Source organism: Chenopodium album, chromosome 25, assembly GCF_948465745.1.
Source record: "Chenopodium album chromosome 25, dcCheAlbu1.1, whole genome shotgun sequence".
Classification (NCBI taxonomy): Eukaryota; Viridiplantae; Streptophyta; class Magnoliopsida; order Caryophyllales; family Amaranthaceae; genus Chenopodium; species Chenopodium album.
Genome location: NC_137858.1, coordinates 18,658,206 through 18,674,726, shown reverse-complemented (window position 1 = coordinate 18,674,726; position 16,521 = coordinate 18,658,206). Strand labels below are relative to the sequence as shown.

Here is a 16,521-nt window from a genome sequence, read left to right as displayed (position 1 = left end):
TATTACCGTTATAAGAATTATAACGTTATTAATAACAATGGTTTTGGACCGTTAGATGTATCTACAATTGATGCATGCTAACCATTGGATTGCATGAGTAAAAAAAGATGCATGCCTTTTCTTCATGGAAGTTACAGCTTTTTTGTCTTTTGCAAAGTAATTTGGGACATGCAATTTCACGTGGCCTTCTCCCATGCTTTGCCCAAAAATCATGTTTTGGTCATGGTGAAGCCCGGGTCATCAGCCAAATACACCATTTTTTATTTAGTTCCATTACTTTAATACTATTTTAAGATTCTCTCTCTTCATGACCAAAGTTTTGGTCATCCAATGGGCATACTCTAATTGTTGTAGCATAAATTTCAAAGTAATAGGCGCCAACACAAACACAAACACAAACACAAACCCAAACCAATTCAAAATAAAAAAATTCCTTTATTTCCAGCCAAAATAGCAGTAGCCACAAAAACTACTCGTCTTTTGTCCTTTCTCACTCATCTTCCTTATCCTCCTACCCATCATTTTCTTCTTTGGGTCCTCATTCCTTTTGTGGTTCTTCATTTTCGATTTTTCATAAATTATTCTAACCCACAATTATCTCATTCCTTAATTTTCATTTATGTTATGTAATTCATAATTCTAATTTTCAATGGATCAACTAATAACAAACCCATTATAATTTTCGTGTAGAATGTAGAGAAATTCATTGTTTTTCTAACAAAATGGCAAAGGTTTCGCAAAGAGAAAAGATTTTGTTAGGATATGGTTCTTCTAATTCAAATTCTATGTCAAACTCTTCTAGTAGAAGAAACTCTGAAGTTGATTTTAGTGATGTTTTTGGTGGGCCACCAAGGTGTTCTACTCAAGAATATTACCAATATGAAGATGATGTTAGTATTAATTGTATTGATGATGATAATGATATTGATAAAGATAATGATAGTGATTTAGGTGATGGGTCTCGGGTTTCGTTGTTCGGGTTGGAGAAGCCTGTGTTTGGAGAACAAGTTGGGGGTCGGAGGAGGTACACCAGTGAGGATTTTTATGGAGATATATTTGGTGGTGATCAACCATTGTTGAGCTGTTCTTTATCAACAAGTGTGCCTATGCCTGGTAGAAACCCGTATTCGTCGGCCCCGGGTTCGAGGAATATGAGTCCTTCCCGCCAAATGTATCCTGCAGCTGAGCCCTGTGCAGCTCCCTCTAAGTTCAGGTGATGCATATACTATGTTTATTAGAATTTCAGTAACTTAAAACTGCTATATCACTAAGTATACAAAGTCAAATATGTTTAAAAAAGCTTTTTAATTTCGAATTTATTGCAATTAATTAATCATTGATTAGTCAGATGTTTAGGTTGCACATTAGAGATGAAATTGCTTAAAAGAATGATACACCATGACTTGAATATAATTGCAAATCCTTAGGTGCTCATGATACACGTGGAATTAGGTGTATCAAAGAATAACTTTTGTGCGTTATAAACACTTCAAATGAGCAAATAATACCATTGGGTACCCCTTTTTTTAAAAGCGTATCTAGTTGTAGAATTGAGGGCCTCTATGTTATGATAAAAGTTGTTAAAGGAAGTAGAGGGGGTAAAAGGGAAGAAATGAGTTTGAATTTTCGTTCCACATTTTTCGACTTTGAAAGGATTTGGTTTATTAATACGTAAGAAAAGTGAAATCCTCTCATTCTTTTCCCTTCTCTCTTCTTCCGGTCATATCCAAACAAGGGAAGACGAGTTCCTTACATTTTTCCCATTCTTTTACCTCCAAATTACACTATTTACATATTTTGCTAGACATAAATATGTAGAGGTTGATGTGATAGAGTAGTGACATAACTTCTCACCTCAGATCCCTTAGGTCTAGGCCTCTAGGGATCATTCTTTTGGGACTCATTAAAGAGATTTCCGTTTTCTTCCTCTCCTCAATTGACTCCCCTTCTTACAATTTAAAATTAAATAAGCCTTTGAAATCGATTGTTTGTAGAAGATTGTTTCCTTACCTTCCATACTCAAAGAGTTGAAAAAGTTTGTTTTCCTACAGCTACAATAGTATATAATTCCATTGAGATAAGTTCTCTGATCTAAAAGCCATAGCAAAATTTCTGCTATGAGTGAAACCATACTAATTTGTTTCCCATAAAATGATCATGAGGCAGTTATAAAATCCCCTTTACATGATGAAATTTATGACTCAGATGAATGCTTGCTGCTATTCATATTTATTTTCTTTGTAAACAATTCTTCAGACTCCACACATTTTCGGTCATACCCTTTTGTTCTATCCTGCACACAATTCTTTCAGACTCCACAATTCTTTCCTCTAATGACATTTCTTCATAGTGAAAAAAAGAACCAACAACTGCAGGGCAAGGAAAGCTTCGCGTTGAAGTAGTCTCACCCTTCACAACTTAGATTAGTATAGAACTATAGATGCTTACGAAAAATCAGTTTTACAGTTTTTGACATTGTGTTAGAAGAATGTATATGACAACACAAGATTGAGTAAAAAGAAATTTATCTTTTTGTCGTCAGGCATACAACTTTGTTTGCATATCTTTATCTGCTGTACAGGAGGATGACTATAAGGTATTTATTAACTATTTGCAGCTTACCAGGAAGAGCAACAAGCCCAGATACTTTGACATCTACCTCAATGAACCAAAGCTCGAAATTGTCTGGGCGTTCACTTTCCAGATTTAACCAAACCATCCAGAATCATTCTGCTATGCATGATAATACTTCATCGTCTTATCAACCTAGCACTTTATCACGTGAGGTTTCTATTGATGGTAAAGAGTCAACAAGTGACAGAAATTTAGATGGAGCAGATTATGAAGGCGAGTTTATAATAAATTCAAAAGATTCAGAAATTCGTAATGAAAACATCCAGTTTCATTTCTCAATGTATAAATGGCCTAGCAAAGGAGTTCCAATAGTTATGTCTTCTAGGAAAAGAAGCAATTCAAGATCAAAAGAAAATATAAAAAGTACCAATAGTTACCTGAGCACTAGTGAAGGAATTAGCAGAGCTTACTTGGTTATGGAAAAGCATAAAGGAGATGTAACTGTTAATGAGTCTCTTTCCTCCAGTAAACGCCGGGTGCCATCAACTTCACACAGAGAGCGTGACCTCAAAACTGAAGACACAAGTGTACGTGTCATGAGTGTAGAATGCAACTCTGAAAATGAAGTCGGAGAAGCTCCATCTGATGTACTAGAGGGTACAGAAAAAGTGTCTGATATTTCGCAGAAAAGTTCAGAAGCAGTAGCAGATGATTTTTCACTGAAAAAGTCCTTAAAGAAGACAAAATCAAACATGAAATCTCTAGGTTCCCTTTTTGGAGAAGAGAAAAAGGGTATCATGACTTGTTATATATGCTTGTAATTTGCAAGATTATATTTTGTTGTTGCTTCTAATTTCATAGATAAAATTTTATTATTTCTCTAAGAGGTGATATCATGCTATGCAGGGAAAAAAAAGGCAACTACTGAAAATGGAGGGAAGAAAAACAAGGTCAATGAACCAAAAAAACCATCTATGAATGATAGCCTCTCAAGTAATATTAACAAAGGAAAGGTACATTCGTTGAACACTGGAGAAAGAGAAAGTAATGATATCTCAAGTTACGTTGTTAATAAAAGTAAGGTGCATAAGTCGTCCACTGGTGAAAAAGAGATGGATGATATCTCAAGTAACATTGTAAACAAAAGTAAGGTGCATAAGTCCACAGGAGCAAAAGATGATATATCTAAAGGCGATGGTTCTGGAAAAGTTAAAGATTTTGTCAAGATATTCAATCAGGATTCTACTTCAACAACAAAGAGTAATGCTGTGGGTGAAAGTCGTAGTTGGAGATGGAGGAGCACAACCAACTTTGAAGCAGAGAAGGAAGTTGACACCCTTCCAGCCAAAAACCATGATGAAATGCATGCTTCCTATGTCAATTTGGAAAAAACTTGGTCAGAGACCATTGAAGTGGTATTTAAATCTTTACTCAATATGAATCAAATCTAAGATAACTTAATAGGGTTGTGCACATCAGATATCCGATCCAAAATCATATTTCATATATTGGATATTCATTTGAAAAATAACATTTGAATTGGCATCTGGTATCACTTTTTATGTTACATATCCAAAAGTTTAACTGGTAATGGATCATATTTTCAGATAGACAGCCCTAGGCAGTATTAGTTTTCTCTATAATTGATAGTGGAAATCATCACTCATAATGGTAGTTTCATTGTGTTCTAATGTTCTACATCAAAAATCTTTGAGGTACCATCCTAACATACTTTTTTGTCTAATTTTACAGATCGATGAAGAGTCGTTTTTATCAGAAGAACAAGTATTCATGGTCAATGGTAATGATAGAGTTGCTGATACTGCTACCTCAGCATCAAGTAATGGTTAGTTAAACCTTTTTTATGACTAAGTGTTTGATTCAAATTGTTTTGCTTATTACTAATTAAAGCCTGTTTTGAAATTCGAATGGATAACTAGACTGAAGTGACAGTTTCATTAGTTGTCAATACAATCCTATCACAGAGTATTATACTTTCTATGCGATACAAGTTAATATTAAGGATTGATTATCCTCATTTTCTTCTGATATGGCTCCAAAACCCAAAAATTATTTGAAAGGTTAGAAATTTATAGCTTGGAGTTAATTCTAGATTTCTAGTCCTTTTGACACTATCATGTTTAGCCTCGAAATGTTAGAGTTGCTTATAAATACTGCATATAAGTTTCAATGAAATAAACCTTTTAAACTGCTGAGTTTTAGTTTCTTGCCTTATCATTTAATATATTCATAGATAAAAGACTTAACTGCTGAGTTTTGGTTTCTTGCCTTATCATTTAAACTGCATATAGAATGTGTTCCCAGACATCTTTTTGTAGTACTTTGTGACAATTATTTAGGGACGAGAGGAGTACGTATATTATTGGGAGAGACTTAACTCTATTTCTAAGTATAATTATGTCTTCAACTTATTTTAATAAAACAAGTGATTCATTTTGATGACTCAAATTTTCTTATCTGCTTAGAACCAAATATTGATGGCATTGGAGTTTCTGCTACGAAAAACGAAACTAACTCTGTTGATGTCATCCTGGTATGTAATTAAACCTATATTTCTTTCTAAAAATTCTCTAATTAATATTTTTATTTATAGTATTGAACACTTGTTCTTTGTCACAGTCAGTAGTCCATGCTTCTTATCTTCAATTAATCACTTTAATTTATGTTATGATTCTTATTAATAGGATAATGGAATGATACAAGACATTGATACACAAATAGCAACTGAATCACAGGAGGAAACTAAGGTAGCCAGTGTCCTTCATACCCCTCCTCTTCACCTTACCTAAATACAGTGAAATGCTGCTACTAATTTACTACATTACTTTTCAGATTTATGAACGTAAAGTACGCCAGTGGTCTAAAGGAAAGGAAGGAAACATACGTGCATTGCTTTCAACAATGCAATATGTAAGTGTGCACAATTTTCTGTCAAGATTTAGTTGTTGCATCACTAGTTCATTTAGATTAATTATGTTACACTTGATTTCAACAAGAGGGAGTATAATTATCAATAGGCATAGAAGTTGGACTAATTGTAACATAACTTAAAGTAGTAACTAAATACGAAGTATATCTTAGCTATATACCTTTAAACAAACCCATATCAACTAAGATATCTAAATTCGCAAATATGTCACATGTGATCTAAATGACTGAAAAATGCTTTAGAAGTCGAAATTTTGAGCTGTGTCAATCAATATCGTAGCAACTAATATATGTATTATCTGTTCATAGGTTCTTTGGCCTAATAGTGGATGGAAGCCAATTCCACTTGTTGATATAATAGAAGCAAATGCAGTGAAAAAAGCATATCAAAGAGCTCTATTATGTTTGCACCCTGATAAATTGCAACAGAAAGGGGCAGCTCCACATCAAAAGTTAATTGCTGAAAAAGTTTTTGATATCTTACAGGTAAATATAGTTTTTAATTTTTACAACTTTTCTCTATTAGTTTTAAAGATACAATAAATTAAACATCGTCTAAAGAGAATGGTATAGGATTGTTGGTTGTTTAATTTGTTAGCAGTTTTAAAAATCAAAATTGCATGTATAGCATCTATGATAAACTAGGGTGAAAGAGATTAATAGAATGGCTTGATTATTCATCTACTTGTTTGAAGTTTCATATACTGTGATTGCATGACATCTATCTACTTGTTAGAAATTTCATTTACAACCATTGCATGACATCTAGTTACTTGTTAGAAGTTTCACATACCACAATTTCATGTATGGCATCTATCTACTTATTTCATATATTGCGATTGCATGACATTAATCTACTTGTTTGAAGTTTATATACCATGATTGCATGTCATCTATCTACTTGTTTCAGATACCTCGATTGCATGACATCAATCTAGTTGTAACAAGTTTCTTATACCAAAATTGTGTGACATCTATCTACTTGTTGGAAATTTCTTATACCACAATTGAATGACATCTATCTACTTGTTAGAAGTTTGGAATACCACAATTGCAAGGTATCTATCTACTTGTAAGAAGTTTCATATATATATATATATATATATATATATATATATATATATATACTTCCTCCGTTTCTTATTTCTTGCAACATTTGCCATTTTGGGGTGGTTCACATTTCTTGCAACAAACTTATTTTTTTCCTTATTTGGAAACTTTTTTCGGTCAAAATGACCAATATACCCTTACTAAAAATTTTTTAACACATAATGCTACCCATAATAACAACCCATTATAACCTTAATCTAAATTGATTATCAATAAAATCACACCCAATTAATCAAACCCATTGTCTTTCTCTCTCCTCCTTCATCTATCATTCCATCATCTTCATCTCTCATAGTCAAATTCCTCTTTCTCTCTCCTCCTTCATCTATCATTCCATCATCTTCATCCTATCATTCCATCATCTTCATCTCTCATACTCAAATTCCACTTTCTCTCTCCTCTTTCATCTATCATTGCATCATCTTCATCTCTCATAATCAAATTCCAAATCACCTTTTGGTGGGTTTCAGATCTGATTGGTGGGGTTGGTGGCGTGGGTCTGGTGGCGTGAGTCTGGTGGTGGCGTGGGTCTGGTAGTTTCGTGGGTTGGTGGTCGTGGGTTCCGTGGGTTGGTGGCGTGGGTTGGTGGTCGTAGGTTGGTGGCGTGGATCTGGTGGTTTCGTGGGTCATAGGGTTGGTGGCGTGGGTCTGGTGGTTTCGTGGGTCTAGAACTGGTCGTTTTCGGTGGTGTTGGTGCCTTGGTGGTGTTGGTGGGTCTAGATCTAGTAGTGTCGGTGGTTTCGCAGGGGTGGAGGAGGGGTTTTGGTGGTTTCGTGGGCTAGGTGGGTGGATTTGGTGTGGTGGGTCTGGGTGGTGGTTGTGGTGTCGTTGGGTGATTGCGGGTGGTTTCGTTGGTGGTTGCTTTTCGTTGCTGGTGAATCTGGTGGCGTGTGTGTTCATTGGTGGTGGTGCTGAACTTTTAGTTATTTAATTAATTATTCACCCTCTCTCCTTAATTACATTATTAACATATACCCTTACTTTCTATTAAACATGCTTAAAATCTTTTGACTTGGGAACCGTGCAACCCCCCTTTGTTGCAAGAAATAAGAAACGGAGGGAGTATATATATATATATATATATGGTCAAATGAGAAGTTTCTTAAAATGAGAAGGATATTTTGTGCATAATTTTTGTACTGAATGTGCATTTTTTTGAACTGAATGTGCAAAAAAAAAAAAATTGAACGAAATTTGATGTGCATAAATTTTGAACTTAATGTGCACATTTTCTGATTTTCCAGAAAATTCGAAAATTTTATTATTTCGAAAATCTGTTTTGCACATTTAGTGAAAAAAATATGCACATTTAGTGAAAAATTTATGTACATTTCATTTTTCTCATTTTAAAAATCTTCTCAATGGATCGCAACCCATATATATATATATATTTATGTTACTTAAACCTATTGTGAACTTAGCAGACTCAAATAGACAACTTTTTTTGAAGTACGCAATTTCTCTTGCAATTTTGATTAGAGAATTGATTTTAAATTACTTTATATTTGTATATTTAGGGAAAACTAATATATTGATATTTTTATTATTTCGGCCTGTACAGGAGTCTTGGGATCAATTTAATGCCATTGGACTTCTTTCTTGACAGTTTATGTTAAATCATAACATTAATTGATGAATTCATAGACTGTTTTTGTTAATGGATGTATTACAATAGCAATTAGTAACATGATTGTATAGACGATTTTCTCTTCTTCTTTTTTTTTTTTTTTTTTAATTTTTTTTAGTTTTTTTTATTTTTTTATTTGGAGAAAATACAGACAATTTTCTCTTTGTTTATAGTTATTTGATTTATTTCAAAAAATAAAATACATTGTATCTTTATTTGTTTTTCTTTATTGGGGTGACATTATAAATACAACCGAATGTCTACCCAAATAAAGTCTAATGATGAAACAACCTTCACTGCCTAATTTGGTTCTGCTCGCATAATGAGTCTAAGAATTATTAGAATAGTGTTTTTGTTCTAGCTCATTATCATTTTCTAAACCATTTTAGCTATTGTAATTACCCAAACTCTTTTCTAATCCAGAATTTATAAAACTTCACCCAATTTCAATTCTCTATTATAAGTGCAGTCCAAATTCGAGCAAATCTAATTTTCGTACCTCATAATTTTTATCCAAATCCTACATGGTATTATACATTTTTTTTTATTCCGAAATCTGGATAAAACGTGATGATAAAATAAAAATTGTGAATCATTAGCCTTCGCGATGCGCTTGCGAAATTCTATCTTCTTCTGATTTTAACTCTATTAATGCCATCCTATTTTTTGATATTTGGGAGACAACATTGACACCTCGACATGAGTTATTGATTTTTTAATTTGAGTTATTTATCAATTTGAATGATCAATATCTAATTAAAATAAGGGTCTGTTCTGATTTACTAAAAACAAATGAATTGAACTGAAATGAACTGATTGGAGTTGAATTGAATTAAATTGAACTGAACTCAATTGAATTGTTTATGAGAGAAGGAAATTGGGAACTAAACTGAACTGAACTAATTGGAGCTGCACTAAAAATAAGCTGAAGAGAATAGGCCCTAAGTGGATGAAACTTGAAAGATGCTTGACATGTATTTTTGTAATTTAATTGACATTGTTGCATATGCATCCACATCCATGCTTGGAAAGAGTATCCAATCCCTATTGATTTACGTTAGCTTATTTGCTACTTGACATGTATTTTTTGTAATTTAATTGACATTGTTGCATATGCATCCACACCCATGCTTGGAAAGATCCTTCAATCCCTATCGATTTACGTTACCTTATTTGCAACACAAGTACGTGTTCTAAGTATGTGGCTACCCTTAGGGATTTATGCTTTGCCAACCCAAAAACGCTCATGGCAATTAGCGTCTGTCTAACTTATTAAATGCACCGAGCCACGGAGTCATATTCGATTTTCATCACGAACTCACAAAGCAATCCGTAAGCATACACCCTCAATGGAGGCTGCCTTGCTTTCGTACCAAAACTCTTAACTATGGTACCTTTGACAACCTATTAATCCGACCATTTGTATGAACATAGAACCAAGACTCTAGTTTGCAAAGTTCATTAAATCATGCATGATTATGTGCCTATGTGTGCATATTATGTTTATTTTATTTCACTTTTTTTTTTTGTCTAACCATCCTAATTTATTATAATCGAGTCATAGGAGCCCTCTTTATAAATTTTGAGTCAACCTGGATTTTTCATTGTCCTTTTTTGTACAAACGTCGAATTGATTTGGTAAAGACCGAAATTCTAAAAAAAGTTACATGTTGTGCCACCTATTGATTTATAGCTTCGGATTTTATCTTTTATTTGGTGCTGGTTTTATCCCAATAAGAGTCGCAGATCTAAAGTTATGACCACAATATGACAGCTTGTAGCAATTCTATCTTTGGTGTTGGATGATAAGTTTTTTTCTTTTTTTTTTTAATTTTTTTTTAATCTTTCCTTGTCTTGTTTGGATTTAAGTCATAACCAATCTTTTTTTAATCTTTCCTTGTCTTGTTTGGATTTAAGTCACAACCAATTTTTTTCTTCATTCTAATCCATGTCAAACTTCCATAAAACAGAATTATAGAATTTTTTTATTTTTTATTTTTTATTTTTAAATCTTAACTCATGAGTTCTAACATTTTTATAATTCTAGTCCATGTCAAACTTTTAATATACTTCCTCCGTTTGTTTAGTTGACACCGTTTGACTTTTACACTATTCACACAACACGCTTTGACTCGTTTGATACGATAAAACATATTCATGTAGGATCTTATTTGAATCGTTTCAATGTATATTTTATTAATATCCAATTTTTATAATTTTACAATGTTCATAATTAGAGATATTAATCGTTAAAACAATGCGTTGGCAAGTATGATAATAGAAAGGTGTCAACTGGAAAAAAAAAAAAAAAAAAAAGACGAAGTATATTATTTTCGAATTCTATTCCTATTCTAATAGTCATATTTTAAGAAATCATTTGAATATTATATTTATTTATTTATTTATTTTTTATCTTCCTAGTCCATGTTTAGCAGTCCCACTCTAGTCCATCTTCCTAGATTTTTTTTCCTATTTAAATTAATTCTAGCTACCTCATATATTTTTATCCTTCTCATAATTTATCTATTATATTTCTATCATCTTCATTTTCTATCCATTCTAATATTATCCTTCGCGTTGCTATTTAATCTAACACTATCCTCCTCATTTTCTATCCATCATAATTCTATCCTTATTATTGTATCCTGCTCATTTTTTTTATCCATTTCAATTCTATCTTCCTTATTTTCTAGGAAAAATTGTCAAAATTAATACAAACTTTGAGTGTTTTGCTAAAAACAAGTCAAACTTTTAATTATTTCTAATTAATACAAACTTTAGGAGGTTTCCGCCTAAAACAAGTTATGTCCGGTTAGTAACTTGATTTACAGGTTATACAGGACACATGTCAAAATTTTATTGGTTTAGCAATTAAATTGATTATTCATTTATTTATTTTTATTTTTAAAAGATTATTATTCATAATTTTTTATATATTTTTATTTCTTAAAAAAACCCATTCCCCACCCAACCCAGCCACCGCATCCACCCTTGCCTGCCCATCCCATGCGCCGACGTCGACCCCCCTCCCCCACGCATCACCCCCTTCCCTCCCCCAAATTCCCCAATCCCCCGCAAAAACCACTCACCAAAAACTAACTCATCTCCCACCTAAACCAACGACCTGTCAAACACCCCCCCCCCCACCCCATCCATCCACCTTCAACCACGCACTACTCCTGCCGACGAACCCCAATAAGCCCCCTTTCCCGCGAAACCTCACCAAGCCCCCACCAAAATCATTATCCAAAATTAAATCAAACACCAAATTACACAAAAACACAATCCTAATTCAAAATTAAAACAAAATTTAAAACGTTGATACTTTAAGAAGATGATGTGGGAGCAGGAGTAGCAAATGTCAGCTCTGACGAAGTTTCTAATGGCTCCGAGGACAGCGTTATTACAAAAGCGGTTGTTGCTTGTTGATGATTCGTTTTTTTTTTTTTTTTTTTTTTTTTTTTTTTGTGGCGGTTTTTTGTTGTTATTGCGGTAGCAGTCGAGGTGGAGGAGGAGGAGGATGAGGATGAGGAGGAAAAGGAGAGAGAAAGAGTTGCATCAGTTTGGGCGGGGTTGGCTATTCCTGGTGGGGTGGCTGGACAAGGTGGTGGCTGGTGGAGGAGATGGTTTTTTTTTGTTTTGAAATTTATTTAGAGTTAATTACATTGTTAAATGAATTTACTAAAAGAAAATAAATTTAAGCTGTCATTCAGGTTGTAGGTATAATAACTTGTTTAAAGCAGACACCCCTATAAGATGTATTATTTAAAAGTAATCAAAAGTTAGACTTGTTTTTAGCGGACTACTCAATGTTTGTATTATTTTTGATAATTTTTCCTATTTTCTATCCATTTCAATCATATCCTTTGTGTCTTGGTCACCATGAATCAAAGTCAAATCTTCAAGTTGGGCCTTTTATAGACCAAGGCCCAATGGGTTAAGCTCATTCATTTAAATAAATGTCTTCTTGTCAAAGTCCAAGCCCATAACCAAACTCACTCAAGTGAAAACCCCACTCCTCTAATCCATTTCAAGTCTAATTAAGTTCGAGTCACACGTACTAATGTCAATATCACACTCAAGTCCATGTCCATCACACACAAAGAGCCTACTAATGAGTCTAAGTCCAATCTCATGTATCATGCACACACGTCACATCCTGTGTAAAGTAAGTTTTCTAGCCCACATATATTGAGTCTAGAAACGTGATCATGCCGCACTTTATAGTCTAACCAAATAGGTAAATCCTTAATCCACGTGTTGTTAGTGACGAGGGGGAAAACTAGGTCGTTGAACTAATCCTCCCTAAGCCAAACAAAATTTAAAATCACTCAACTAACCTAAATACAAGTATAGAGGTAAGTCAAGGGTCGAACCACAACGGTTATGTTTAAGTGCTCTCGATTAATGCCTAATCTAAGTCGAAGTCTAGGGATAAGAGGTAAACACTAACCAAATAATCAAACAAAGAACCAAACAAATAAAGCACTAGGGATTAGGATCAACAAGTAATCATGACAATTGTAGCAACTCGGGAATAACATGCAAATCAATGGTTGTGAGGACTAATGGAAAACTCAATCAAAAGAGTCAGCAAGCTATTCCTAAAGGTTTAACTAGCGCCAACTACGAGAGACTCTAACAAGGAGCATCACTAATCAAACTCAATCGACAATTGCAATTCCTAAATCAATGGGCCGTATCATTAAAACCTACAATGCAATCTAGCATAATTCTCAAGGCCTAATCGAATTACACACATGCAAACTTCCATTAATCACTTTAATCTCAACAATTAATCAACACAATCCCCAAATTAGCACAATCAATCAATCATACAAGTTTCACCCTATCCCTAGCCAAAAAACTACTCAAGATTCATCATCTAATCACAAACAACTAAAGAAATCAAGAATCAACAATATATGAAGAACAATTACACTATCAAAGATCAAACATCAAAATCAAACCAAACAAACATGAATTAACTAAACAAAGCAATAAAATGAGATAGAGTTAGAAATCCTCATTGATTGATTTCATGATCTTCAATACAATTGTCATCTTGAATCTTCAATCACTCAAATCACCATTGAAATTCCTCACTTTCTCTCTCTAAATCTACTCCTAAACAAACCCTAAAACTAGATAGAGAAGCTCTCAATTAAGCTAAGAAAAATATGAATTCTAATTCTAATTCTACTTGTTTCTCTCTCTAACCCAAAAATGGGTATTTATAATTACAACAATAAAAGAAAATAAAAGAGAAAAGAAAAACAAAAGAAAAATAAAAGAAAAGGAATGAAAATAAAATAAAATAAGAAAAGAAAAAGAAAGTAAAAGAAAACTAAAAATAAAAAGAAAATAAAAGAAAGAATTAAAAAGGAAAACGGCCCCTAATTCGGTTTGGCTGCTCTTTGTGTGGAAATTAATCCCCTGCCACGCACATCAAAAACATTCATCATCAACTTTCGACCTCAAATTCCATCAAGATCAATGGCCGAAACTTGAACCCAAATAAGCTCGGCTGTGAAGTATGAGAGCGCGCCCGCGAATAATTAGAATCAAGTTGAAGCTCTGATGAGGTTCGAATGATGGCAGGGCTGCTCGGATTAATTGATGTTGGTGGCGGAGCAGGGAAGGCAGCGAGCTGCTGTACAATTGGAATTGCGCGGCTGGTTGGTGAGGTGGAGGAACTGCGGGGCTGCTGCTTGGTGTGGGTGGCAGTGAGCTGGCAGAGCAGGGGAGATGCGAGCTGCTGTTAGTGGCTGATTTTGGGTGTTAATTGCGGTTGTTGTTGGAGCAGAAGAAATGCGTGATTGGTGGCTGACTGGAGGTGCGTGATATTGTGGTTATTGTGGCTGTTGGGTGGTGTGAAGGGTTGCTGCAGTGAGGTGCGAAGGGTGGCTGCAGTGAGGTGCGAAGGCGGTGGAGATTGGAGGTAATTGTGCCTGTTGTGTTGTGGGGGTTGATTGGAGTTGCGTGTGGCGGAACAGGGGAATGAAGGGAGTTACGTGAGTTTGTGAGGTTGTTGGTGGGCACGAGCATCACCCTCATAGCAAAGCTAGTGATAAACACTAAAGTGTGCAGTCCCAAAAAACTTCCACAGTGGGTTCAACACTACCCGGCTTGACAGCGCGGCTTTGCGAGTGCAAGGAATTGAACTTGGCACATTCACCTACAAAACTCAATTGAAATCGAGCAGAAAAATGAAGTAAAGTGAACTTAAAACCAACAAACAAAATTAAAAGAAATAAAATGAAAATGAAAAGAATAAAAGAAAGAAATGTTTAAAAAAACTACCCCTAGAACGTGGTCCAATCCCATGATGACACGTGACCCAATAAATGTGTGACACGTGTCACCATAGGAAGATGACACGTACAATGAATAAGAGAGCAGCTGAAATCAGCTATGTCATAAAGGCCTCCTTACATCAGGAGGCCCAAAATACTAGGAATGCCGCTAAACGGCGCCCCTAGAGGACACATGTCCTTCACTGATTGCGCAGCCAATCAATGGCCCTAAATTTTAGGTCACTTACCCTAAGGGGCACAATTCCCCACCCCTATAAATACCCCAATCATTGATGATGGGAGTGGTGGATTGTGACATATCCTTACAAAGAGCACTAAAAGCTCCAACTTCTCTTTACTTTCTCTCTCTACATTTATTCCGTTTCCAGTCACTAACTTGATCGTCGAAGGCGGATCTTCGATCACCGGAGATTTGTGTTTTGTAGGTGTCCGTGTCCCGTTGCCCTAGAAGAACGTGACCAGTATCCCGAGGGATTCCAAAAAAACCCCGAAACATTTGGCGCCGTCTGTAGGGATACTCGTCCATTAATGGCAATGGATGGTCAGACACGAGGTGCCAACCCTGGCCCTGGCCAAGACGGCCATGTAGAAGATATCGCCACAACGATATACTTGAGTGATCCTCTGACCGCTTCGTTCCATGAGGCGGAGGATCCTCCGGTAACTACTGATTCACTCTTGCTCGCTTTGAACAAGATCCAAAAGGAGATGGAGAGTAAACGGCCGTCTTCTTCTAGGCAGCCGCCTAGGAGAGAAGGAGAAGTCCAGAAAAAGAAACCCCAAAGCAAAGCGACTAATGCTGAAGACGCGGGAAACACCCCGTACCGCCGGCATGAGCGTTCGCTGAGGGTGCCAAGGGCAGATTTGACCCGGATCCTTGACAAAATGCAGTCGGTTGGGGGGCAGGCCAGAAGAACTCAGAAAGAGATTACTGAGCCGTCTCAACGTTGGAAGGATTCTTGAGATTACCTTTGGCACAAGCAGCGTGAATGAATAGCCTATTCGAACACGGCCTCTACACCATCAATGCCGAATGATTTCTCAAACCATACCTCTTCAAATCATACCAGCACGGCTAGAACCAGCAAAAGTCAAGCCCATCGGAATCAAACTCCAGTCCCAGTTGCCCCAGTGCAGCCATTTCAATATCAAGTTCCTCAGAATTTTAATTCTTTTCTGCCGACTAACCCTTCTAGCATGCAACGCTTGCGGCTGCTAGCTGCTGCTAGCTATGGTGCGCTAGCACGCACCAGCCAGCCATGCCTGGCTCGGCTTGGTGCGCATGCTAGCCACCTATGCTAGGACATCTTGCCCCTAGCATTCGGATGCTCGGGGCACTCCGATACTAGGGGTATTTTGGGAATATGGTCGATTTATTATTATTTTGCGTGTCTCGTCACTTACTATTTTTAACTCGACTTCCGACGCTCGATTTCGACGCTCTAAGCTCGAATTACCGACGTCTAAATATTTAACACTCGGGCGACGAATTAATTTCTTCCGAATTAATTCGTCGAGTCGGTTCGTTAATTTGCTTGGGTGTGACCCGAAGGGTTCAGTCAAGATTAAGCTGTAATATTAATTACACATTGTAGGGAATATTTCAAGCATTACGATAACCCCAAACTTGAACCCCACTGTGATCATACACTAAAGTACGGTGGCGTTCCAAAGGGAAAGAAAAAGAGCAAAAAGAATCGCCAACAAGTTTTAGGAACTTGTAAACCCAAAAGACAATCCAAAGGACCGTCAACTACTCCATAAGGTCTTGAACCAAACAGGGTCCGGGGATGAGGGTACGAATCCAATCTACAAAAGAAAGGACCCGCCCTATAAAATAGGCCTCTACTTTGTTCTGCTCGTATTCATGTGCGCTTTTCGAATAACATACAAACATTATATTAAACCTACCCTGTTTAATCTATGTTGGTTGAATATTAATGC

The 16,521-nt window shown here is 35.7% G+C and overlaps 1 protein-coding gene across 1 annotated transcript; it reads left to right on the top strand.

Moving 5' to 3' along the window:
- The first annotated feature begins 385 nt into the window (after positions 1-385).
- Positions 386-8,475, top strand: LOC145613503 (J domain-containing protein required for chloroplast accumulation response 1-like). Its single transcript, XM_081668621.1, has 9 exons — positions 386-1,213; positions 2,618-3,366; positions 3,481-3,989; positions 4,327-4,420; positions 5,061-5,128; positions 5,280-5,342; positions 5,428-5,505; positions 5,833-6,009; positions 8,195-8,475. Exons 1-9 carry the CDS (start codon positions 723-725, stop codon positions 8,234-8,236), a joined length of 2,271 nt encoding a protein of 756 aa, XP_081524747.1. The 5' UTR covers positions 386-722; the 3' UTR covers positions 8,237-8,475.
- The last annotated feature ends 8,046 nt before the right edge of the window (positions 8,476-16,521 follow it).